This window comes from Nycticebus coucang, chromosome 19 (assembly GCF_027406575.1).
Source record: "Nycticebus coucang isolate mNycCou1 chromosome 19, mNycCou1.pri, whole genome shotgun sequence".
Taxonomy (NCBI): Eukaryota; Metazoa; Chordata; class Mammalia; order Primates; family Lorisidae; genus Nycticebus; species Nycticebus coucang.
Genome location: NC_069798.1, coordinates 64,190,219 through 64,217,491, shown reverse-complemented (window position 1 = coordinate 64,217,491; position 27,273 = coordinate 64,190,219). Strand labels below are relative to the sequence as shown.

Genomic DNA, 27,273 nt, shown 5'->3' with positions numbered 1-27,273 from the left:
GTATAGTGCTTCTCTCATCCTGTACTTCCTTTCCTGGCTGCAGCATCCCCAATTTATTTCTTTGAAGTCCTGACCACTGTTAACAATGTTATTATAATTTTTTTTCTTCCTTGAGTGAGACAGGAAGACTGCAGTGGCTGGGACGAGGTTTGAGAATGGTGCTTTGTCCAAGTCCTTCCCACTTTTGCTGCTGAGAAGGCTCTCTGTGACAGTGGATGTCTTTTTCCTTCTCTCGCCAGAGCCACAGGGGATTTTTCTTGGATCCTCATGAGAATCTGGTGGGTTTCCCAGACAGAAAGCCTGTGAAAGTTTGGAGTACTAAGGCTATGGCTTCCATGGGTTTCTCATGCATATTGGTCCACAAGCAGAGGCCAGCAATTTCTCCAGCTTGCTAGTTAAGCGTTCCTACTAGTTCCTGGTTCCAGCACTTCAGGTTCAGGCTATTGGTTGCTATATACTCTGGGAGTGTCTATCTCTCCAGATATTGGGGAGCAGCAGTTTGCTCTGGCACCTCAGTTCTCTGATAAGCCCAAGAAAAGTCCTAGGTTTTGATCTGTCCTGCTTTTTCTTGTAAGCATGGCAGTGACATCATCCAAATTCTTTACATGTTGGTACAGAAGACAAAAGTCATTCTCCATGTAATTAATATGTATGCTCTGTCTTATGTTGATTTCTGAGCTATTTCTTTACATTGACTCTCTAATGCTTTGCTGGGAGGGCCCTGACACTGGACTCTGTTCCAGCTGACTCCCTCTGGTCTATGCTGAGTTTAAGCCCATTTTTAGATTCAGCTGAAAAATATGTATGGTATATGAAAACTGGGCACATGCTCCTTTCAGCAAAATGAATAGAAAATGTGGAAGACAACCTGAAGATTAGTATTAGATCCTATTCTATTTCCCTGTTTGTGCTCAGACCTACATTGGGCCTCATAAAATTTTTCAAGTCCAAATAGAAGCAAAGGGTAATAAAGAAAAATTTTGTCTAAAGCCACAAGAAGATAATGTGTCAAGTGTACCTAATTAGCAAAAACTGAAGATGAACTATCAGTAATGCTTCTTCATTACTCAGCTTAGTCTAGGACATCAGATTTCATAAACTGTTTTTTGAATTCTGCTAAAATAAAATGGAATACCATTCCCATGGAAGTATTTCACTCATTATAAGTATTCAAAATTTATTTTAAGGTTTGTTGCACAAAAGGTAAATGAGAATTAGAAGACACCTTGGGTAAGAGGAGCCATCGTAACAACATGGTCAAGAATTATATCTGTCTACTAATTATAATTATATATGTCTACGTATTAGACTTCTAAAGAAGAAAGCACAACAGAAGGACAGATAACGCAACAGAAGGCAGAAGGTCTACGCGTCCTGTACCCATAACACAATGTCTGCTGGTGGAAAGATTTTAAGAATGTGCGAAAGAATCATTTTGACATGAAATAAAGCCCTGAGTCTATAGACTTGCTTCCTATTTGCTCACTCCATACAAGTCATACATCAAAACACTGCAAAGCTTTTATAAATAGATCCTTTAAGATCTTCTTCTCAAGCTGTGCCCTCTTCCCTTTTATGTGTTAGAGGAAGGAGTGTTGAGTTGAACATGTCTATTGATTTAGATTAATATCTACAGCCCAAAACATGTCACTCTCTCTTCCAGATTAGGAAGAGGCATTCCTAACAGCCAAGCAGGAAGAATCCCATGCCTTTGAAGCTTCAGGGAGAATGTTACGTCTAGGCAGGAAAAGAAAGACACATGTGATCCCTTTTATTCAATAGTCAACAGTAAGAGTCTGAACTTTTTGAGAGATCATAGTGGTCTGATGTATTAAAAATAATGTTCCCAACCCCACTCACAAACCAGGATGTTAATTGCCAAATTAAACACGTGGTAAATATAGTATCAAAATATTATTTTGTTTATAATGTCAAATACCACAATAAACATCTCTTGGGGTATAGTGTCTTTTAGATGCCTATGTGTTCAATGTCTGTACTGAAGAGTGGTACAAATGTCACAGGAAAGATGGAGTTACAGTTTGTTCATGAATATCGTGAACATTTTGCACTATATGCAATGTCGAGTTTACCTGAGGTATAAAATGTCACCCTAAATCAGCGTAAATCGTGCACAGTATTAAAAGTAGCAGTGAGTATTGTTTTCCTTTAAGACCTAGTCATCCCACTTACAAATTCTAAACTTATAACAATTTCTTTTTTGTTACATTTCCCAGGCAGATCTCTTGATGGTCCATGCAATTTTGAATGTAGAATGCCAACTCCTTCCACTCTTGAGAAGGAAGGTCAGATACAGGGGGAAGGAGAGCCAGGGGAGCAGAGCTGAGTAGAACTTCATGATATATTTCGTACAACATTTTTCTTTATACTACTAAGAGTTAAAGTGACTACAGAGAGTGAGTGAAATAGGTTATTTCTGGGTAGTGACCTTAATATGATTTTTTGGAGGGGAGTGTACCAAGCTCTACCTCTATATTTAGCTCTCTGAGATGTATTAGATTTTTTTAAAAAACTATAAACCTAAAAAACAGCAGGCTACCTAAAACTTCTAATAGAAATTAAAACAAGAAAGTAATTTTTTTTTTTTTTGTTGGGGATTCATTGAGGGTACAATAAACCAGGTTACACTGATTGCATTTGTTAGGCAAAGTCCCTCTTGCAATCCTGTCTTGCCCACAAAAGGTGCGGCACAAACCAAGCCCCCCCACTCCTTCCCTCTGTTCTTCCTTTCCCCACCCCTCCGTCCAGGGATGTCCAGGGAACATACACACCCGTCTCATGAATTGAAGGCCAACTTCTTTGTTAGGTGGTGAAGAGTCTTCAATCTTACTCATTTTTGAAATCTCAGCTTTCAGAAGATTCAATTCATGTTTCTTAAAATAGAGTTTTGAAAAAGCATTTTTCCCCCTTTGGTTTCCTTATAACCAAAGGTCGCAAATATTTGGAAGAGTATTGGATATTTAGAACAGATATCTATACTTCATGTGCACATAGGGAGTGGCAACGACAGCATGCTTGTCTTACAGGCAAGTTCATATCAAGAGGAAGGAATAGAAGAATTAAAAAGGGTTTTAAAAAAATGTAGAGAATTCAAATTGCAAGAGATGATTCTGGGGTTATGTTAAACTATGCATCTAATGATTTTCTGTGTTATTAAAAAAATCAGCCTAAATATTCAGAAAGAAAGAAGGAAAAAGAGGAGGATGAGGAGGCAGAGGACAAAAAGATTCAGAGACAGCTTTGAGAAAGGAAGTTAGCAAGCTGGTGAGAATGATCTTTCTTACCATCTCCATGTCTCCCACAGAAAGCTACGTAACCACTTGCTATCAGAACAGCCTCCTGACATCGATGTCCTTCAAAAGGAATTAAAATGAGCAGATACTTCATGTCTTTACTCATGTTTTGGAGGTAGCAAGTGCTCAGTAAGTATTTAGTGATTGAATACCTCTGAGATTAGACCAAGTCAGTTGCTTGATATCCTAAAATCCTAGATATTAGGATAATTCATATTTCCATGAATGTTTAGATATTCAATCTAGTTCTTACTCAAACATTTATTCTAATGCGTCACCACAGGGATACAAAAATTCAATACATTTGTGTAATATATTTCTCAACTAACTCAGAAATAAAGATAAGAGGTTTTCTTTATTTGTACATGACAAAAATAGTGGAGTGATTGTTCTGAGGCTATGCCCTATGACATATATTTATTATCTTTTGTGATGTCACCGCCGAGCTTAAGTAAATCTTGACATTCTTTGTAAAGACACTTCCTCAGTGAATATAGCCTCCATGACTCTAATAGTGATGAAATAAGGAAAGAAAATTCATTCGGCTCACACCACCAATTTGTTGTAAATGTGGCACCAACAATTCCTATTCAGAATAAGCTGATTTCATTTAGCATTTAGAAGGAATGGGTGCTTTCATCATCCTAGCCACTAATGAGCACTTTTCAAACTTTCACTGGCTGCAAAGAATTGAAAAGTCTCATACATTTTTCACTCTGCTTCATCAAGTTCATGACTTTGACCAGACCTGCCCATAGAAGGACATTTTAACGTTGTTGACTGCTCAGTCCAAAGTCTTTCCCCCATTTTGATTTCTCTGATATTATGGAAGCTTCACATTGTCTTTAAAACCATTAATCTCCAAAAGAAAATTCATAATGAATGAATCTAATAAACCAACAAGAAAAGCCTAGCTAGTATTTAAATATTAAGTTTGAAAAACAGGTTCTGTAAGTGTACTTCCAGACAGTACCAAATTCAAATGGCAAAGGCTGCTCTATCACAGGATGGAAGATAATAAAAGAAGCCATTGGCGCCATAACTCATGACCATCATACCTGGATGCATCTTGCCTTTGATGTTAAATCTTTGTCTCCCAAATGCTCATTTTCAATAATTTCCTTTGGTTTTCAGAGAGTGAGCAGAGGGCTATAGGAAAAGCTGTTACCTAGTTGTATGACATTGTCCAGGCCCCTTAAGTTCTCTGGATCTTTTCATTAGAAGACAAAAGTGTTGTGTCTAATGCCATTTTCCATATTAATATTCTACGATTCCACCAAACCAGAGTCAACCTAATACAAATTAAATTCCATTAAAAGATAGGGTTAGGAAAACACTAGAAAGACATAATAAATTCTCAGTAACCTTACATTTAATAAAGGGCCTTCTTTCACTTTATTTTGAAAATAGCAAGTTATAAGGTATCAGTAACATTATAAGGTTAGCAGAATATGATTGTCAAATTTATTGAATTACATAGTTACACTTCACATAACAAAAATATAAGGAAATCATGGAATATTACAGTGCTAGCAATAATAAATAACTTGTGGGTAAAACCACCCATTGAGTTGTTCAAAATCTCAGTCATGCAAAGGTGTGGTTTAAAGTAGTATTTTTGAACTGCTTTACCTTTTTTTTTTTTTTAAGTGATAGAGCAAATTTTAGTGTAGTACAACTATATATTATCTTTCTTGTAGCAGTATCATTTGTGAATTTCTTAGAATTATGAATAAGACATTGGAAACAACAGATTAGGTTCATCTGTTAAGGATTGAGATATAAAAATTATGAATTCACAAGAACGTATTTCTCTAACTACGTATTTTACATATTTTTACCAAGGGGGAAAAATCACACAGACAGGGTTAAAAATTAATTTCCTAATTTTATTATTGCCTCATTATTATATGTTCTTTCCTGCCAGAAATTCACATTTTGGTTTTAGGGACAGCTATTCTTTTGCATTTTATTCCAAAAAGTGGTTTGACTAGTTTTTTAAGTACATATGTCCCCAGGCTACTATGTGGAATAGATTATAACTAAAAATAAAGTATGCCAGATTATATATTTTCCAATAGAAGAAAATCTATAATGGGTGTTTTATTTCTTAACAAGGGCCTAATGCCCAAAATTATTTTTTATCAAAATGACCATAAACATTATATTTAAATCAACTACAAATGACATCTCTTTATAATGTACAGTATAAGACTTCACAAAGTATTTTATATATATTAATTAAAGATTTACAAAAAGAAAACATAGAGCATAATTTAATATATTTTAGATATTCATAGGGATAAGGGTTTTGCAAGATGGGATAATTTTGTTTGGATCTTAAAAAGGAACTTCGGTAGAACATGAAAAAGCCCAGAACGTATGTGTGCGCTGAGGCTGGGGTGGGGGCGCCTCTGCAGGTCCCAGAAGTCTCTTGTGGTCTGCAGTAAGGATGATACCAGTTTTCTTATCAAGGAGCAGCCTGATTTGTTAATGTCATTTATGCACCACCTACTATAGCTAAAATAATGGAGTGTCTTATAACTAAAAAGAATCATACTTCATTATAGGTTTTCACAAAACGTTTGGAATTTCCCCCCTTACTCACTGATATTTTTCTGACCAGAATAAGCATTGTTTTTTGAACTATGTAATAGACGAGTAAATTTGAATTTGATTAATAAAATTATACTTTCATATGGACCTATATTTTGTTAATTTCTGATGGATATTTAATATCAAGATACAACTGTCATTTTATTCCTTATTTTCCTTGGCTTTCAGACCTTCTGCCAAATAAACCACCATAAATACTCCTCCAAGATATTTTCTTTGACAAAAGTCCTGCAGTAACTTTGTAAAACAAAAATTAAATGATCATCACAATCTCCTTCTTTGTCTGATTTTGGATCTTTGAATGTTGGATATCTGATAATAACTCCTTTGACGTGGTGGGTTTCTTGGGTGAATTAATATAGAAATGAAACTCCAACATTAGCATGATTATAGGATGAGAGTGTAGGCCTTTCTCCATTTTTTTTTGTCTACAGAAAGGCTTGATTTTATGCTTTAAATCTAAAATCATCCTAAAATTAGGAAACAAATTAATTGTATCAATTATTTGGCCCCAAAAATGATTAGAAATTTTAAGTGCATTAATATAATACTTCTGACAATGAAGATACAGAACATGGGCTAAGAAAGCAGACATGGAAGTTAAAATAAAAAATAGAATTGTTAAAAGAAACATTTTCACTATGAATGTATTTTTCCTCTCCCTCAACCATTTACAAAATGTTAAAATCTTAAAATAGGGGAAAATGTCTGAAAATTTCAGTAAAATGTGATTTTCGTATTATTTAGTAATTTTAGCTTACATCTTATTTATCTAAACATCAGTTAATTTAATTGCCTATCGGAGTTTGAAAGGACAAACTTGATGTGTAAAATATTGCCACATAAAATACTTCCCCAAATTTCTGTTGAACATGAAAGTTTTTCAAAGTTCACATAAAAAATGTAGCCCTGCTGTCATCGATTATCTGACAAGTTTGTTGTGAGAAACGCCATAAATAATGCCTCTGTAAAGTGCCGGGAGTGACACAAATCCCCCAAATAATAATTGTGATCACAAGATGATGAATTAGAAGACTGCAAAACACACACCTCTACTTAAAGTCTTTTTTGTTTGTTTGTTTGCCTATCACTTTAGGATAAACGAGTTTGAATTTCAAACAAAGAACTGGGGGATATAAAAATAAGAAAGTGCCTATCAACCATTCATGACCTCCAAGTCTAAGGGACTGCCCCATCTGAAAAATCTGGGAAAACACTTAAATGCACAAGGGCTTGTTTCAAGGCCAGGTGACAGCTCTTAGCTTCTGCTCCCTCTAGTTGGGAGCCAAACACGATGGAGCCAGAGACACGGTCCTGTATCAGGAATGTGGAAGTAGGCATAGCTACTCCTGGTGGTTTCTCTGTCTTTGAGCAAATGATGGCACCCATAGATATCAATTTTCTCCTGAAGGAAACATAAAGCGGGACCTTGATTCTACATGACCTTTAAGATGGCTTCCAGATCTAGCAAGCCTTCCACCTGCCTAGAAAATGTGCCCAGCATCTCACGGTACTTCCATGGGCGTCTTTAAACTATCGATTGCCTCCTCCATCAGAATAACTGCAGAAGAAATGATACAAGACTCACACTCTTGAGCAAGAAAAGGATTTGTGGTAATTCCATGGAGAAAAGGTGGGCAATCTGTCAAATACATATATAGAGAATGCACACACATTAGATTGCTCTCTCCCTACTGATAAAACATACCTTCATGAGGAAATTCAAAAGAGGCTGACTACATAAAAGCAATTCTCATATTCCTGAAGATACATTTTCCTATAGGAACTTAGTTACACATTCTTTTGCCTCAAAATTTTTTCAAACGGAAAGAATCATATTTGTTGGTGTTCTTTTCCTGTAGTAAGTTAGTATGAGGTGACCCTAGTAAAGAAGGCTAAGTCTGTGACACAGTATGAGGGTGAGGAAAGTAGAGTCCAAGTGTTACTCTGGACATTTCATTGGATTCTTTGTCATTTTAACTGAATTGTTGAGTTTCTAATTGGCAACTTCCTCCTCTCTCCTCTCCATCAATTTCATAGTCTTCAAATAAATACTCCAGGAATTCATACCCTAAATTTGTGTGGCATTTCACACAAATTGTTGTAACTATCACTAGACACCCACTGGCAAGTTTTCGAGAGGGCTCTGGTTGGGAAATCGTCAAGTATAGTTAATGATTGATAAAACAATTTGAAATTGCAAGATATAGATAGACGTGTTAATAGAACTGGAGAAAAATGTGTAATTTTCACTTTGAGAAGTTTTTAGTATATATATATTGTATACATATATATTTTTTATATAAAACATGAATTGTTAAAGGCCTAAATCTCAGCCCCACTGCATATGTATTGCCCATTTACTGTGCTGGCTATAATAGTTCAAACTGGACTACATTTTTTAAGTAAGAATATAATTTGTTTTTACTGCAGCACTAATGGTCAATTTTAGGAAATATCTTAAATGATTTAGCAACTAGGGTACCCATGCTTTCTTTTCTTTTACAAAGTTTTCTGAAGGTATTAGCTGAGGAATGAGAAGACATTAACTTATATTTTTAATATCTACTATAAAGATACCACATGCAATAAATTGGGTCAGTAGGAACGACTCCTGGCAACGTAAAGTTATTTACCAGTCCATGGTTTCTATACTGGATAGAAGGTGGAAGTGGTTCACCTTTTACAGGTGATGTAGGGTTTTCAAACGTAATTACCCAGTGAAGACAAGGAGGCATTGTACAAGACATGAGAACTTGTACCTAGTTAATATTTGGTGAGAAAGGGGAGGTTTACTTTTAATAAATATATTTTAATTTATATCACATGCTCTATCAAACAACTTCTTCCCTAATATATAAGTAAATATATATTTCTTATTTTATTAAATTCAAATTGTGGCAGTGGCAAGAACCTATTGATTCATAAATATTTGCAACTTGCCTAAATTAGTTCCGAGTGCCTATTGTTGGCTCCATAAGTGAAAGGTGTGTGTACTTTATAGTTAATACAGTTAAATACTGGATCAAGGTTATTTTGTACTTTTCTGCATTTTAACTATAATGTCATGTGTTGGTTGTGTGTACATTAATTACTATTACCAGAGGAAAACTGGGGACATAAAACATACATTCCCTCATGTAATCTTTCTGTGCAATGTGTACAGACGCCAGGCTTCCTCTGCTGAGCAGCGATTACTATTTGTGCTGGGCTCCTTCATCATCAGTCGCTTCAAACCTGGTATGGAAATGTTGACCATTTTCATTTATCTGTAGAAATCTAGATGGAACCCCAACTGAATCAATTTTAGAAGGAGCCAAAAGATGTCTTTGGTTCATAGAAATGCCTCTTTATAATGAAAAAGTCTCAGACAGTAAGACTACAATCTCTGAAGGGAGGAATGACTTGAAATTACAAAGGCATCTTCACTCAAAACCTGCGAGCTCAGGCGCGTTGCGTACACTGCCATGACCATTTTAGTTGCTCCAGTGGCATTGATTTTATGAAGTTTCAGGAGACTGGTATAGTCGTAACTGGCCATCTTTGGTTTTTGTAGAAGATTTATCTCCTTCTCAATTTATTACAACGAACCCTGCCTGGTGTCAACCACATCAGGCTAATACGAATTCTCCTGCTGTTCATTTAGCAGTTCTGACTTAGCTACAATTGTAAGTATATTTGGGAGGAGCATGTTAGAGTAAAGCTCCAAAATGGACGATGGGCTATTTTACAGCCTTATTCTCACTGTGATGAAACTATATGAAAGACTTGTGAAGCATATTCCTCTCCTGCACTCTTTTTATGATACTACTTTCAGAATGAACTGGCCCAAGGTTCTGCCTGATCATTGGTGTTCCACCATGATGGTCACTGGTAAGAATCAGAACTGAAAGGTGCTTCTGAAGCAATTTCATGCAGACATTTATCTCCTACCAAATAGAAACAAGAGCAGACTCATCTAATTAGCAGAATCCCCCCTGGACTCGCTGTCTGTGCTTCTGGCACATTAATAAAGCTGAGATGTGAACCAGGACCCCTGAGGGCCTTTCTCCACCAGTTGCTTGTGGAGACTTGTGGGGTCTAATCAACAGCTCAACTGAGTGAGCCAGCGAGAGGCCCACTAGGAACTGTGCTCAAACAGTCTCAGCTGGGAGTTGCTCTGGTGTGTTTGACAAAAATGGCATTTCAAAAGCAAATGCCATGTGCTAAAGAAATTCAGAGGTTTTTAACCCTGAACGTTGAGATTTCAGGGAGAGCTGTGTAGTTGGAAGGAACCAGTCATCTGCTCCTCTGCTGTCTCAGCAAAATTCACAGTGCAGAGAGTTTGGGTCATTTTCTTTTTATCCCTGAAAGCTTAGGATAATTACTTTTTGCAGCCACATTAACTCCTATGATTAGCATCTTGATGGGGTTTTCAGACCTATCTGGGTGATTCAGAGAGTCTAGGTAGTTGCTGTAAGTGCACATTTACCAAGGAGGGACCTGGAACCATTTTTATTCAGCAGTTATTCACTCAAATATATTGTCAGTCTGCACTTAATCTACGGATAGGGAAGAAAAAAATAGCTATCAGAGATCAGAGAAAGAGGTACGCTTTCAACAGACTAACTTTGATAGTTTATGAAAATTTGCTATTAAGAAAAAAGAAATCAGGTTTTCATCCTGCATGACCTGGGCTCACTGTTCCTTAAACTCAGCCTGAAGTATTTAAGAAAGAAGCATCTTAGGCGTGTGGCATCAGATGATTCAGGTGGGATAATTTTTCTTTTTACATGAGGAAACTCCAAAATGAAAAGCAAACTATCTATGTGGATCAGAATTACCCAAACCTCATCAGTTTACGCCCCTTCCCTTTAAACCTTGTAGATTTGTCCTTGGTGTCAGGGTGAAAAAAATTACAGTTGACCTACTTTTTCTTATAATCCCAGACGACCCATGTCCAGTAAAAGAAAAAATTAAAGCCCAGGAAGTTTTGGTTACACAATAAATTAGAAACCTCTAAGGGTTCTCTGAGCACTACCTCGGTGAAATTTTAAATATTGATATTTTACTATCCTGTGCCCATTTGTTCTTCTCCAGACTGTAAAATAGCTGAGTTCTTTTAAATTGTATTTTTATTTCTTCCTTAAACTGTTTCTCACCTACAGTCTCTCTTCCCTCCCTCCACCCACCCCGCCTGGAGGTTAAATAGAAGCTTCTTAGTGATCACAGCCAGTCTTCCTATGTAGCTCCCAAGGTCAGCCAAAGGCAACACCATTGTCAACCAGAAAGGAGCACTGGCCAGAAAGTCAGTGTGATGATGGGACGTGCAGGACGGTTTGGTTCTTTTGCTTCCAAATGTTCCCCTTTTCACATTTTCACTTGTATTTGTCAGAGAAGCAGACTGGATTATATAAATACGTTTGCTAATAAGAAGCCTTTTTTTTTTTTTTACAGCACTATTTTAAAAATAGCTATTCAACATAACAACCTTAATTTTAATGCACCAAAGTACAGTTTTCAACAATTGAAGCGTGCACATCCTGTCCCCCTCGGCAAGTTTTATATATACTTGTTATAGATATATGGATATAGCAACATCCATACCTATATTTGTCTACACACAGGGCGTGGAGCTACAGAGCCCTGCTTCACAGTGTGTTCTGAACTTCATATTCCCTTAATTGTCACTGGGCTTCGAACTTACTGGAATGTTCCTGTCAAAGCTTTGAAAGCCACAGAGATGCCCTCATGTCCTCAGGACAGACCCTTTGCCCAGAGGGGAGGATTGAGCTGGAGGCTGGAGGGGTGAGGTGTCCCCCACATAAGCACAACCCCAATGCAGTGTGGCCAACTGCGCTCGGTGCCAAGGCTTCTGCTACTGTCAGACCCAAGAATTCTGTTTATTTAAAGACTGTTCATAGGATTTAGATTCTATTTTTGTAAAACATAGATCTCCTCCCCACCCCCCCCCAAAGAAAATTCAATAAATAAAAGGACTTAGCCACGGAATCAAGGAAGCAGAACTCCAGTTTTTAACCTTCCGATGGGCCTGGGGCTAGACCCGACCCACGTCAATGTACTGCGGTTGGTCTTGCAGGAGGCGGGGTGCGATGACCCGCAGGCGGCCCGGGCGGGGTCTCTCTGGTCAGCGGCGGCTGCCCGCGGGTCATTGGATGAGGCTGGAGCTGTAGCTGAAGCCGTAGCTGCTGGACCGCGACAGGGGCTGCGGCGCCTCCTCGCTTTGCTCCGCCGAGTAGCTGGGAAACGTCTGCGCTCGGGACATCTTGGAGGAGCCAAACCCGTGACCTGGAGAGGAGGAAAAGAGAGCGCCACGTTTGCACTAGATTGCTTATCGCAGCTCAATTCACAGTAGCCCAGGTGTGCAATCAGCCCAAGTGCCCAGCAGCCCCTGAACAGATTAACAAGCTACGGTGTATGTACGCCAGGAAATACTATTCAGCCAGTAAAAAGATGGAGACTTTACATCCTTTGCATTTACCTGGGTGGATTTGAAGAACCTTCTTAGTAAGGTATCATGACAATGGAAAAGCAAATGTCCAGGGTACTCAATACCAACATGAAGCCAGTAGAGGGACAGCTGCCACCCACATGAGAGGAAAACATAATTCAATTCAAGTGGGGTGAGGAGGGCGGGGGATGGCGCACTCCGGCCTGTGGGGCACAAGGAGCCGTGCACAGCACACCTTCTGGTTGAAGGGCTCAACTACAACTTGGACTTGACCTAACAAACCCAAATCATGTAACCCATCAACCGTGCCGTCATATTAATCTGAAATAAAAAAAAAGAAGAAAATAAATAAAAGGGGAGTCCTTGTAAGAAACAGATTCGGAAGAGCTAAAGAAGGTGTTAGATAAACAACTCAGGAGCTTTGGAATCCCCATTAGTGAACTTGAGTCAAGTCAGTGAAAACTGTGAGACTTTGTTGCCTTGATCCGTGATGACTTAAAATTGGTTTTATTCTGAGCTCCATAATTTTCCCAAATGCACCTTCAAAAATTCTAGATGCCAGAGAGCCACATAGATATTTTAGGGGTCTCTAACTTCTACCATCCTTCGACTTTTGAAATAAAAGCTGAAAAGACTTTCCCTCAAAAGGTGTTTTTGATGGAAAACCTGTGAGTAGCTTTGTTTTTGTTTATGCTCAATTTCAGTGTATAAAAGCAAATTACATACTTTCTTCAAGCCTCTGTGAACAGGTGAACCACCCTCGACCCTGACCAGTAACTGTCAATTGTCAGGAGAAAGCTTCTATGGAGGTCTGTCTTATTATCCTGGTGGGTTTGTGAGGTGCCACAGCTGAGCCCACTTCATGATGCAGTGAACCATGATGATGGTGCTTGGAGGTTACTAACACAGCCTACAAGATGAATTCCATACAAAATATATTTAAAGAAAATCTGACTATGCTTTTGGTCCTTCAGCTACACCCCTGCAATGAGAAATTGCCTATCATTGCAAACCAAAAGAAGAGATTTCTGACAACCTGTCAGATGCTAACAACATATGGTGACAAGTAGACATGCTAAGCATTCAGATGAACTTTCCTTATCCTTTTTTAAGCAGTAATTATTCTTCATACTTGAGAAAATGGGTATCTAATGGATGAGCTTAGGGGGAGAGAGAAGAAAAATAGATCTAATATGCCATGTCCTTTCAGAGTTTATATTTTACCCAAAGGAAGAGATGTATTTTGTTTGATTTGTATTTCATCTGATCACGAGGACAAGGACCGAGAAGATGACAGTGTGTTGACACAGAAACACCGACTGCCTCATCATCTGACTCCTCGGTGGCTCTGTCCTTTGCAATGTCACATACTTAAAGCCAGTTTCATTGTCAGGTGCGTTTGGTAAATTGGAAAATATTCTTGCCGTGTGGGAAGCTTAGGAAGCAGGGAGGAAACCCCAATAGACTGGGTAATAAATTGGCTAAATAAAACTTGTAGAACCCCTTAAATGTTAAAAAAAAAAAAAAAAAGAGAGAGAGAGAGAGAAATAATGTTTTCAGATAAAAATCATTTTAGATTCACTATTTGCCTGATTCTCTCGTCTAAGACCCACCAAAACAGCAGATCGGAGAGAAGAGAGGGCTGAGCATTTCTGCCTGGGGTGAGGGGTCCTCCTGCCCAACTCCCCTGTCTGGGCCAGCTCTAGTCCTGAGCTTTCACAACTTTCTGCTCCTCTAGCTCCTACAGTCACTTCTAAGGCTCTCCCCTCCCTGCCTCTCCTAGAGTCCAAAAGAAAGACAGCAATGAGCACCAAGCGAAGGGCCACACAGTCAGTGCACTACAGAGTCAGAGGTGGGGGAGCCAGCAGAGCTGAGGAGAGCCATGCTGCACTCAGCCCTCACAAATAACTTCCCCTCCGTTGAGTGTGCAAGCCCCACAGTACCATGGAGTTTAGAAACAGGCAGACTTGAGTTCTACTACACCTTGTGAGTCTCGTTTTTAAACATATTTTCCTGAGGTTTTTGAGGATAGTAGGAAAGAACATACAGGAAGACACCGAGGATGACAGGTACGCCATGAACGTGAGTATTCTTTCTTTCTACACCAAATGGGTCCATAGTCTTGTTATTTCTTTGGTTCAGTGCTTATAGTTTCTCTACCATCTCAAGATGCTGCCCGTCACGGCTGTTATGGCTTGAAGGTGTTTCCCAAAGTTCATGTGCTGGAAACTTAATTCACAATGCAGAGGTGTTGGTAAATGGGGCCTGATAAGAAGTGATTAGGTCATGAATGTATCATGTGAGCAGGTCATGTGTCACAGAAGTGGGTTCCTCATAAAAGCAAGGTCTATCCCCTCTTACTGTCTAGCCCATCTGCCTTCCATTGTGGGATGACACAGCAGAAGGCCCTCAACAGACAGGAGCCCCTCAGCCTAGACTTCCCAGTCTCCATCTCCAATTTTGTAAAAAATTGTTTTTTTTTCTTATTAATTATCCAGTCTGGTGGTCTATTATAGCAACACACAAAAAGGACTAAGATGCTCATATGACAGATTTTGAATATTTTTCTCTTTCAAGGTCAACATGGTTTTCTTCACCTCTTCTGTGAATAATTTTTAGTCTCATTAGAAATTAAATTACGCCTGTGGCTCAGTCGGTAAGGCGCTGGCCCCATATACCGAGGGTGGCGGGTTCAAACCCGGCCCCGGCCAAACTGCAACAAAAAAATAGCCGGGTGTTGTGGCCGGCGCCTGTAGTCCCAGCTACTCGGGAGGCTGAGGCAAGAGAATTGCTTAAGCCCAGAGGTTGGAGGTTGCTGTGAGCTGTGTGAGGCCACGGCACTCTACCAAGGGCCATAAAGTGAGACTCTGTCTCTACGAAAAAAAAAAAAAAAGAAAAAAAAAGAAATTAAACTACATTTTTTCTTATTGTAGCCATTTTTTGCAGACAGTGTACAAATGACGCTATCAAGTGCTTATCGTAAAACTAACCTACCTCAATCAGAACTGTATATATGAAGGCTTTATAAGGGCTGTTTGATTTGGCAGTAATGGGTGTAAGAAAAAAAGATGAATAATTAAGCATTTTCTCGATATTCATTTGAAGTATGCCCTTAGGCACTGTTGATGAAAGCAGAATAAAATAAAAATCAACATAGTAGCTTAAATTAAAAGCCTAATGGAACAGACCTATTCAGCCCATTATTCAAGGACTCCAATTAAATGATTCCTAAACTTTCCATCCAGATTGCGCCCTAAAAGATAAATAAGGTTGGTTTGTACCCTAGGGATCTGGGGTATGCTACAATTTAAAAGCAATACATTTGTTAATCACTATTAGTCTATTTAAAAAGTCCTCTTGAGTTTTGATTTCTAATCTATTGTGTACTCATGTTTGTATTAATAGAAAATAATAAAAAAAAAAGAAGAAGAAGAAAAGAAGGGTGGCGCCTGTGGCTCAAAGGAGTAGGGCGCTGACCCCATATGCCTGAGGTGGCGGGTTCAAACCCAGCCCTGGCCAAAAACTGCAAAAAAAAAAAAAAATAATAATAATAATAGAAAATAATCTTTTCTACTCATACTGGAGTAGAGTTTTACTGACAGTCTTGGGAAAAACATAGGCTGTTTACCTCGTGGTTTATGAATACTCTGGAATGACACTCATACCCCTCCCCCATGACCTTCTTCCCATGGTATGTACACATGTCCTAGAAACATGGTCCCATTCCATAAATAAAGAAATATATTGGATATAGAGACATTTAAAACATTTGCTTTATCCCATCAAATTACATGACACCCCCCCAACTTCGGAGCTTAACTGTTTCATACAACAGTGACGGCAAAACCACTCTTGTCTTGAAAAGAAACTTCCCTGCTGTATCACAAAAAATCAAAATGTAGAAGGAACACAAATACAGTTGAAAATAACAACCAAGTTAGAATCCAAGACCAGAGATTTGCATCATGCATAGAAGAAAAAAGGAGAGTAGCAGCTCAGGATGAATATCCTCCTTCCCGAGAAATTAAGAAGTGCATTGTTGCCAGTACACAGTTACCTCTGAGTATTCCCTATTGCCCAGCCTCTGCTTTTTTCTATTCTTACCAACACTGATTTTATTCTTAATAGGTAATATAAAGGAAAATTATTTTTTTGTAAGAAGTAAGAATCCCAAAGCATAAAACTTGTACTAGTTGGTAAGAGGCCATGGGCCCAGTAAAGCTATTTAATGATTTAAATTTATGTGTTTTATGATGTGTTAGAATTCAGGGGAGATGAAAGGGTATTGCCCCTTGAAATAACAAAATAAAAAAATGCAAAATATAAAATTATCTCACAAGGAAGGGAGCCCTCTTGAGCAAAAGCATTAACAGCAATTGGGTCTAGAAGAACTTCAACATCTTCTAACCACTAGAGGAAGATGGCGGGGCCGGCTGCAGGTTCAGGCCTGAGTGGTGGAGGATGGAATGGAGGGGAGAACTCCGGTGCAGAACAGATCTCAAAGGTCTCACTACAGTGAATGGAAAGCCAGAAGGTTTCAATGCCATGTTTAACACTGATATGTTAAGCTTGCAGTTAGGAAAATGTTGAAACTGAACGAGAAGTAGAAGGGACCCACGGCTGTCTCTTACGTGTAAGCTGATTACTATACATATACTATTAACTGATATATCATAGTTGGGCATATTTTGAGGGTACATGTGATGTTTTAATACATGTATACAATGTGTAATGTTCAAGTCAGGGCATGTGGGATATTCATTACCTCTTTTCTTTGTGTTGAGAAAATTATAATTCTTTTAGCTATTTTTAAATAAGCAATATATTGTTGTTAACTGTAATATCCTTACTGTTCAATTGAATAGTAGGACTTATTCCTTCTATCTGTCTGTATTTTTGTACCCATTAACCAGCTATCCTTTAGCTCCCTTTTCCCTTCCCAGTCTCTGGTAACTACCCGTATACTCCCCACTTCCGTGAGATCCACATTTGTTCGCTGCTCTCATGTTTGAAGGAGAACCTGCAGCATATGTAATTTGTCTTTCTGTCCCTGGCTTATTTTACTTAACATAATGACCTCCAGTTCCATCGATTTTACAGAAAATGACAAGCTTTCATTCTTTTTTATATCTTGTGTATATACACCACAGTTTCTTTATTCATTCATCCATTGATGGACAATTAGATTGATTGCATATCTTGGCTAGTGCAAATAGCTCCGCAATAAACATGGAGTGCAGATATGTCTTCAATGTACTGATTTCCTTTCTTTTGAATATATACCCAGCAGTGAGACTGCTGGATTACATGGCAGTTTTATTTTTAGTTTCTTGAGAAACCTGCATACTATTTCCAAGTGACTGGACTACTTTACATTGCTCCCAACCATGTATAAGCATTCCCCTTTCTCTATATCCTTACTAGCATTTGTTGGTGAGATAATATCTATTTGTGGTTTTGATTTGCATTTCCTTGTTGATTACTGATGTTGAACATTTTTGCATATAATGTGCCATTTGTATGCCTTCAATTGAAAAATGTCTGTTTAGGCCTTTGCCTATTTTAAAATTTTATTTGGTTTTTGAAACAGTATCTTTCTCTGTCTCACAGGCTGGAGTGCAGTGGCATCATCATAGCTCACTGCAACCTCATGCTCCTGGGCTGAAGAGATCCTCCTACCTCAGCCTCCTAAGCAGCTGTGTCTATAGGTACATGTCACAAGGCCCAGCTGATTTTTTTCTGTTTTTTGTAGAGACAGGGTCTCACTATGTTGCTCAGGCTGATCTTGAACTCCTGGCTTTAAGTGATCCTCCCACCTTGGACTCCCAAAGTGCTGAGATTATAGGTCTAGTTGTTGTGTCCAGCCCTTTGGCCACTTTAAAATTGGAGATATATAAATATATATATGTATACATATATTTGGTATTTGGTTGTTTTGTTTCCTTATATAATTCGGTTATTAATCCCTTGTCAGATGGATAGTTTGCAAATATTTTCTATGATTCTGTAGATTGTTTCTTTGCTTTGTTAATTGTTACCTTTGCTATGCAGATGTTTTTTAGCTTGACGTAATCCCATTTGTCAATTTTTGCTTTTGTTACTTGTGTTTTTGAGATTGTACCCAAAAAAATCATTGCCCAAACCAATGTTCTGTAGCATTTCCCCCATGTTTCCTTTCAGTAGTTTTATTTTTTTTATTTTTTTTTATTAAATCATAGCTGTGTACATCAATATGATCATGGGGCACCATACACTTGGTTCATAGAATATTTGACACATTTTCATCTCATTAGTTGACATAGACCTCCTGGCATTTTCTTAGTTACTTTGCCAAGACATTTACATTCCATATTTGCCAAGGCTCACATGTACCCTTGTAAGATGCACCACAGGTGTGATCCTTTCAATCCCCCTCCCTCTACCCACCTCCCCCCTCCCTCCCCACGCTTTCCCCCTTCCCCCTGTGAAGCTTTCATGTGAAGGTCCTAAGTTAGTTTCATAGTAGGGGTGAATACATTGGATATTTTTTCTTCCATTCTTGAGACACTTTACTGAGAAGAATATGTTCCAGCTCCATCCATGTAAACATGAAAGAGGTAAAGTCTCCATCTTTCTTCAAGGCTGCATAGTATTCCATGGTGTACATATACCACAATTTGTTAATCCATTCGTGGATCGATGGGCACTTGGGTTTTTTCCATGACTTAGCAATTATGAATAGGGCTGCAATTAAGATTCTGGTACAAATGTCTTTGTTATGATGTGGTTTTTGGTCTTCTGGGTATATGCCCAGCAGAGGAATTATAGGATTAAATGGCAGATCTATTTTTAGATCTCTAAGTGTTCTCCATATATCTTTCCAAAAGGAATGTATTAGTTTGCATTCCCACCAGCAGTGCAAAAGTGTTCCCTTTTCTCCACATCCACGCCAACATCTCTGGTCTTGAGATTTTGTGATATAGGCTAGTCTCACTGGAGTTAGATGATATTTCAAAGTAGTTTTGATTTGCATTTCTCTGATGATTAAAGATGATGAGCATTTTTTCATATGTCTGAAGGTCGCTTGCCTGTCTTCTTCGGAGAAGTTTCTTTTCAAGTCTCTTGCCCAGCCTGTGATGGTATCCCTTGTTCTTTTCTTGCTAGTGCGTTTGAGTTCTCTGTGGATTCTGCTTATTAAACCTTTGTCAGAGACATAACCAGCAAATATCTTCTCCCATTCTGTGGACTGTTTGCTTGCTTTACTTACTGTGTTCTTGGCTGTGCAGAAGCTTTTTAGTTTGATCAAGTCCCAAAAGTGTATTTTTGAAGCTGCTTCAATCACCCGGGGGGTCCTTCTCATAAAAAACTCACCCAACCCAATTTCTTCAAGGGTTTTCCCTGCACTCTCTTCAAGTATTTTTATAGTTTCATGTCTTAAGTTTAGGTCTTTAATCCAGTAAGAGTCTATCTTGGTTAGTGGTGAAAGGTATGGGTCCAGTTTCAGTCTTCTATAGGTTGCCAGCCAGTTCACCCAGCACCATTTGTTAAATAGGGAATCTTTTCCCCACTGGATGTTTTTAATTGGCTTGTCAAAGATTAAATAACAATAAGTAGCTGGGTTCATCTCTTGGTTCTCTATTCTGTTCCAGACATCTACTTCTCTGTTTTTGTTCCAATACCATGCTGTTTTGATCACTATCGATTTGTAGTATAGTCTGAGGTCTGGTAGCGTAATTCCTCCTGCTTTGTTTTTATTTTTGAGTAATGTCTTGGCTATTCGAGGTTTTTTCTGATTCCATATAAAACAAAGAATTTTTTTTTCAAGATCTTTAAAGTATGACAGTGGAATTTTAATAGGGATTGTGTTGAAGGTATATATTGCTTTGGGTAGTATGGACATTTTAACAATGTTGATTCTTCCCAGCCATGAGCATGGTATGTTTTTCCATTTATTAACATTCTCAGCTATCTCTTTTCTTAGAGTTTCATAGTTCTCTTTATATAGCTCTTTCACATCCTTTGTTAGATAAACTCCCAAATATTTCATCTTCTTTGGCATTACTGTGAATGGGATAGAGTCCTTAATTGTTTTTTCAGCTTGACCATTGTTGGTATATATAAAGGCTACCGATTTATGAATGTTGATTTTGTAACCTGAGACGTTGCTATATTCCTTGATCACTTCTAAGAGTTTTGTAGTAGAGTCCCTAGTGTTTTCCAGATATACAATCATATCATTGCGAAGACCGAAAGTTTGATCTCTTCTGACCCTATGTGGATGCCCTTGATCGCCTTTTCTTCCCTATTTGCGGTGGCTAAAACTTCCATTACAATGTTAAAAAGCAATGGAGACAATGGGCAGCCTTGTCTAGTTCCTGATCTAAGTGGAAATTATTCCAATTTAACTCCATTCAATATGATATTGGCTGTCGGTTTGCTGTAGATGACCTCTATCAGTTTAAGAAATGTCCCTTCTATACCGATTTTCTTAAGTGTTCTGGTCATGAAGGGATGATGGATGTTATCAAAAGCTTTTTCTGCATCGATTGAGAGAATCATCTGATCTTTATTTTTTACTTTGTTTATGTGCTGAATTACATTTATAGATTTACGTATATTGAACCAGCCTTGAGACCCTGGGATAAAGCCAACTTGATCATGATGTATGATTTGTTTGATATGTTGCTGGATTCTGTTTGTTAGGATCTTATTGAATATTTTTGCATCAATATTCATTAGTGATATTGGTCTATAATTTTCTTTTCTTGTTGGGTCTTTTCCTGGTTTGGGGATCAGGGTGATGTTTGCTTCATAGAACATGTTGGGGAGTCTTCCTTCTTTTTCAACATTTTGGAACAGTTTGAGTAATATAGGTACTAATTCCTCTTTAAAGGTTTAGTAGAATTCTGAACCCAGACTTTTCTTTTTGGGGAGGTTTTGTATGGTTGATGTTATTTCCGAACTTGAAATGGGCCTGTTCAACATTTCCACTTGATTCTGGTTAAGTCTTGGAAGGTGACGAGCTTCCAAGACTCGGTCCATTTCCTTCAGATTTTCATATTTCTGACAGTAAAGTTTCTTGTAATATTCATTAAGGATTTTTTGGATTTCTGTGGAGTCTGTTGTTATTTCATCTTTGTCATTTCTGATTGATGAGATTAGAGATTTTACTCTTTTTTTCCTGATTAGGTTGGCCAATGGTTTATCTATTTTGTTGACATTTTCAAAAAAACAGCTTTTTGATTTATTGATCTGTTGTATTGTTCTTTTGTTTTCAATTTCATTTAGTTCTGCTCTGATTTTGGTTTTCTTTTCTTCTACTGGTTTTGGGGTTGGAGTGTTCTTCCTTTTCCAGTTGCTTGAGATGTCCCATTAAGTTGCTAACTTCCTCTCTTTCCGTTCTCCTGAGGAAGGCTTGCAGCGCTATAAATTTCCCTCTTAGAACTGCCTTTGCGGTGTCCCAGAGGTTCTGATAGTTTGTGTCTTCATTGTCATTTTGTTCCAAAAATTTGGCAATTTCCTTCTTGATCTCATCTCTGACCCAGCTATCGTTCAGCTTGAGATTATTTAACTTCCATGTTTTTGTATGAGTATGTAGATTCCTGTTGTTACTCAGCTCAAGTTTTATTCCATGATGGTCTGAGAAGATGCATGGAATAACTTCTATTCCTTTAAATTTACTGAGGTTAGATTTGTGACCCAAGATGTAATCGATTTTGGAGTAAGTTCCTGTGGGCTGATGAGAAGTATGTGTATTCAGTTTTGTTAGGATGAAATGTTCTGTAGATGTCTGCTAGATATAAATTCTGGATGGTTAGATTTAAATCTAAAATTTCTTTACTCAGCTTTTTGTTGGAGGATTGATCCGTCACTGCCAAAGAGTGTTAAAATCTCCGACTGTTATGGAGCTGGAGGAAATCAAGTTGCTCACGTCTGCTAGAGTTTCTCTTATGAATTGAGGTGCATTCTGATTGGGTGCATAGATATTAATAATTGAAATCTCATCATATTGGGTATTACTCTTAACAAATATGAAGTGACCATTCTTGTCCTTCCTTACTTTTGATGGTTTAAAGCCTATTGTGTCTGCAAATAAAATTGCAACACCTGCTTTTTTCTGGTTACCATTTGCCTGAAATATGGATGACCATCCTTTCGCCCTGAGTCTGTACTTGTCTTTTAAGTTAAGATGTGACTCTTGTAAGCAACAGATATCTGGTCTGAGTTTTTGTATCCAGTCAGCTAACCTATGTCTCTTTAGAGGACAGTTTAAGCAGTTCACATTAATGGAGATTATTGATAGGTTTGGTGAAATTTTGGGTATCGAGTTTTGAAAAGTCCAGTGGACAATTTTAATCTTTTTGCCATTGTAGAAGTTGGAGTTTGATCAGGAGTTTCTGAGTGAGTTTACGTTTGTAGTAGAGGATTGGGTTGGTCATTATGGAGGATAGGTCTGAGACTATCCTGAAGAGCTGGTTTGGTTGTGGCAAATTTCTTCAACATATGAATGTCATTAAAGTATTTAATTTCTCCATCATAGATGAAACTCAGTTTAGCTGGGTACAAGATCCGGGGTTGAAAGTTATTTTGCTTTAGGAGATTAAAAGTCGATGACCACCCTCTTCTGGCTTGAAAAGTTTCAGCAGAGAGATCTGCAGTCATTCTAATGTTCTTACCTTTGTAGGTAATGGCTTTTTTTGGCCTGATAACCTTGAGAATTTTCTCCTTCATGTTGACTTTAATGAAGCTAATTATGATAAGTCTGGGGGATGACTTATTGGGGTTGAATTGTGCTGGAGTTCTGAAACTGTCTGCTATCTGAATTTCAGAATCTCTAGGCATGTCTGGAAAATTCTCTTTCATAATTTCATGCAGAAGGGCCTCTGTGCCCATCGATGCCACTTCATCGGTTTCCGGAACTCCTATTATTCGTATATTTGCCTTCTTCGAATTATCCCAGAGTTCCCTAAGAGAATGATCCATTTTTGCTCTCCATTTCTCTTCCTCTTTGAGAGTTTGGGAGCGTTTGAAGGCTTTCTCTTCGATGTCAGAAATCCTTTCTTCTGCTTGGTCCATTCTGTTGCTGAGGGATTCTACTGAATTTTTCATATCTTTAAGGGCTGCAAATTCTTCATATCTTTAAGGGCTGCAAATTCAGTGTGTCTAAGTCTTTGGTGGTTTTGTCTTTAAATTCCTTAAATTCTTGAGACAACTTTTGAATTTCTCCTCGGATTCCTAATTCCATTTTATCAATCTTGTATGCAATCCAAAGTCTGAATTCGATTTCCGACATGTCTGCCAGTTGTTTATGAATGGGATCTTCAATTACATCTGCCATTTCTTTCCTTCGGGGGGTTGATCTATTCTGGTTATTCATGTTACCGGAGATTTTCCACTGATTCCGCCCCATGGTTGTTTTACTCCCCTTGATTTTTCCCCTAAGGTTTTGTTGAGGGCCCATTCAGTGTTGTAGCCTGAGAGACTGCGGTCCTGTCTGGTGTGATGGGGCTGAGTGATTCTGACTTATTGTCAGCTGGCTTCTGTTTGACCCCAGTGAAGCACTTACTCTGGGTTGAAGTCTCAGTTCTCTGAGTCGGCCCTACCCTGGATGTTTCCGGGGTCTGTGAGTCACCTCAGGCAAATCCTATACTCAGGGGTGGCCTCCTCTGGTTGCCCAGGGAGGCAGGGGGTATGGCTTCAGCCGCCTCAGGGAACTGCCGCTCTGATGTGGGTCTCCCCCAGCCACACTCCTGTGTCCCAGAGTCAGGACCGACCAGCCGCAGTTCGGGCACTGTCCACACCCCAACAAATCCCTCAAGAATCTGGACTCCCGGGGGACAGGCCTCCAGATCCCAGAGTGAGGGTGGGGTGGGGCGCTGGGAGCTCAGAGCTGCCGGCAGCAAGCTCACTCAGTTCCTCCCAATCTTTGGCTCCACCATACTGCCGCAGCCCAAGCCTCCAGGCTTCAGCTGGAGCCCAGAACCGCCAGGCAGCGAACAGACTCGGCTCCCCCCAGTTCCCTGCCTGGCCACATGGCAGGCCCTCAGGTCTCCAGAGCACAGAGTGAGGGTGGGGGATCACCTGGAGCCCAGAGCCAGCAGGGGCTGCGAGCCATAGGGAGCCCGGTCGACAGCGGGCAAATTCAGTTCCTCCCAGTCTCTTGCCTGGTTCTACCGTCGCAGCACAGACCTTCAGGCTTCAGAGTGGGGGCAGGGTGGGGGGAGCGGCTGGAGCCCAGAACCACCGGGCAGCGAAAAACAGACTCAGCTCCACCCAGCTCCCTGCCCGGTCACACGGCAGGTGCTCAGGTCTCCGGACCACAGAGCGAGGGTAGGGGGAGTGCCAGGAGCTCAGAGCAGCAGGGAGCTCAGAGCATCTGGTTGCAAGGTCACACAGTTCGACTCAGTTATATGCCTGGTTGTATTGTTGCCCAAGGAGGGCTGCTGCACCTCGCCTCAGGGAAGCGCCGCCCTGGTGAGGGTCTCCCTCTGCTGACTGTCCTCACCTCTCTGCCGTGCCCCAGAATCAGCACTGACCAGCCACAGCTCAGGGACTGTCCTCTCCCCTTTAGGAGTCACCCAAGAATCCGAACTCCTGGGGGACAGGCTTTCAGACCTCAGAGAGAGTGGAGGGAAGTGCTGGGAGCTCAGAGTTGCCAACAAAGGATATTTACAGATTTATACAGTTTTATGCCTGGCAGGAAAACGCCTAGGCATCCTAGTAAGGGAGGTAGATCCAGTTTGTAGTAGGTCTCTCCTGTGAAGTATAGTGGGAGGGCCTTTGATTTCTGCCCTTTTGTTTGTGGGGCCCTTAAGCCGATCAGGTGGGGGAGGGGGGACTCCGTCCGCTTGGTGATGGGTTTTGTACCTTTTGTTTGCTTCCTTGTGGTCGCAGCTCTCCTCAGCAGGGTTGATGTGCGTTCTTCAACTTTCTCGCTTGGTGTTGCTCGAATCCATCAGGTTACTTGCTAAATTTTCGTCCCCTAACTCTCCTTCAGGATGGGAGCCTCTGTGGAAAGCTGGCTTCAGTCTGCTGTCTTCCCATCATCCCCCCTTTCCGTAGTTTTATAGTGTCAGGCCTTACATTTCAGTCTTTAATCCATGCATTTAGTGAAAGATGGGGATCTAGTTTCATTCTATGAATGTCCAGTTTCCCCCATTTATTTATGCCATTTATTGAAGAAGCTACTCTGTCTCCAGTGAGTGCTCTTGGCATCTTCATCAAAAATGAATTGACTATAAGTGTGTAAATTTATTACTGATTTCTCTATTTTGTTCCATTGATCCAGATGTCTGTTTTTATTCTAGTACCATACTGTTTGTGTGTTTGTTTGTTTTTACTATAGCTTTGTAGTATTCCACCTGCTTAGGATTGCTTTGGCTATTCAGTATCCTTTTTGGTTCCATGTGCATTTAGAATTGTTTTTTCTGTTTCTGTGAAGAGTGTCATTGGTATTCTGATAGGGATTACGTTGGTAGTGCAGACGTTTAACAATAGTAATTCTTCCAATCCATAATCATAGTATACCTTTCCATTTGTGTGTGTGTCCTCTTTGATTTGTTTTCTCCATTGTCTTATAATTTTCTTCACAGAGATATTTCACTTCTCTTATTGAATTTTTTTTTTTTTGTAGAGACAGAGTCTCACTGTACTGCCCTCGGTAGAGTGCCATGGCTTCACACGTGGCTCACAGCAACCTCCAGCTCTTGGGCTTGTGTGATTCTCTTGCCTCAGCGTCCCAAGCAGCTGGGACTACAGGTGCCCACCACAACGCCTGACTGTTTTTTTTTGTTGTTGTTGCAGTTTGGCGGGGCTGGGTTTGAACCCGCCACCCTTGGTATATGGGGCTGGCGCCCTACTCACTGAGCCACAGGCGCTGCCTGTCTGATTGAATTTTTTATTATTTTATTTTTTGTAGCTATTATAGGTAGGATTGCTTTGTTGATTTCTTTTTTAGGTTGATAACTCTTAGCATATAGAAACACTACTGACAGACCAATAACAAGAAATGATATTGAAGACATAATAAAATGTATGCCATCAAAGAAAAGCCTAGGAACTAATGGATTCACCGCTGGATTCTCCCAAACATCATTTAAAGGAGAACTAACCCCATTTCTACTCAGACTATTGAAAAAACTCAAAGATAAGAGAATACTTCCAAACTTATTCTATAAGGCCAGAATTACCCTGATACTGACAAAGACACAAAAAAGCAAGAAAACTATTGGCTACTATGCCTGAAGGGCATAGATGCAAAAAAATACAGGCAATCAAATTCAATCAATAAAATATAGGCAAACAAATTCAGTAATACCTTGAAAAGATTACTCACTATGGTCAAGTGGGATTCATCCCCAGGATGCAATGGTTCAACTACACAAATCAATACACAGGACACATCACGTCAACAGAATCAAGGATAAAAAATACATGACCTTTTAAAAAGATGCTGTAAAAGCAGTCAATAAAATTCAATATCCCTCCATGAGAAACACTTTTAACAAATTGGGTATAGAAGAAACATACCTCAACATGATAAAGGCCATCCATAACAAGCCCACAGCTAACACTATCATACCAAATGTGAGAAAATTGAAAGCCTCTGTGCTAAGAACTGCAGTGAGACAGGATGCCCCTCTCACCACTTTCCTTCACCATAGTACTGGGAGATCTTGCCAGAGCACTTAGGCAAGGGTGGAGATTTAACCTGTTTATTTGGTGGGGTTAGGGGTGGGAGTGGGGACATAATTCAGTCTATTACAAGTTAGAAAAATAAAATGAATCAGGAGACATTAACTTATGACACCTTTTCTTTCGCAAGGAATTCTTTTATTCCCCAGCTTTATTGAGGTATAATTGGTGTGTGAAAAACTGAACATAATAAATGTATACAATTTGGTGAGTTTGGGC

The 27,273-nt window shown here is 39.3% G+C and overlaps 1 protein-coding gene across 1 annotated transcript in view; it reads right to left on the bottom strand.

Annotated features, from left to right (window-relative positions):
• Positions 1-4,686: 4,686 nt before the first annotated feature.
• The window catches only part of DOK6 (docking protein 6), a 395,919-nt gene continuing 373,332 nt past the window's right edge, over positions 4,687-27,273 (bottom strand). The window contains exon 8 of the mRNA XM_053571931.1: positions 4,687-12,218. Within this exon, the coding sequence (XP_053427906.1) occupies positions 12,079-12,218 (140 nt within the window). The 3' untranslated portion in view covers positions 4,687-12,078. The remainder of the gene's footprint in view (positions 12,219-27,273) is intronic.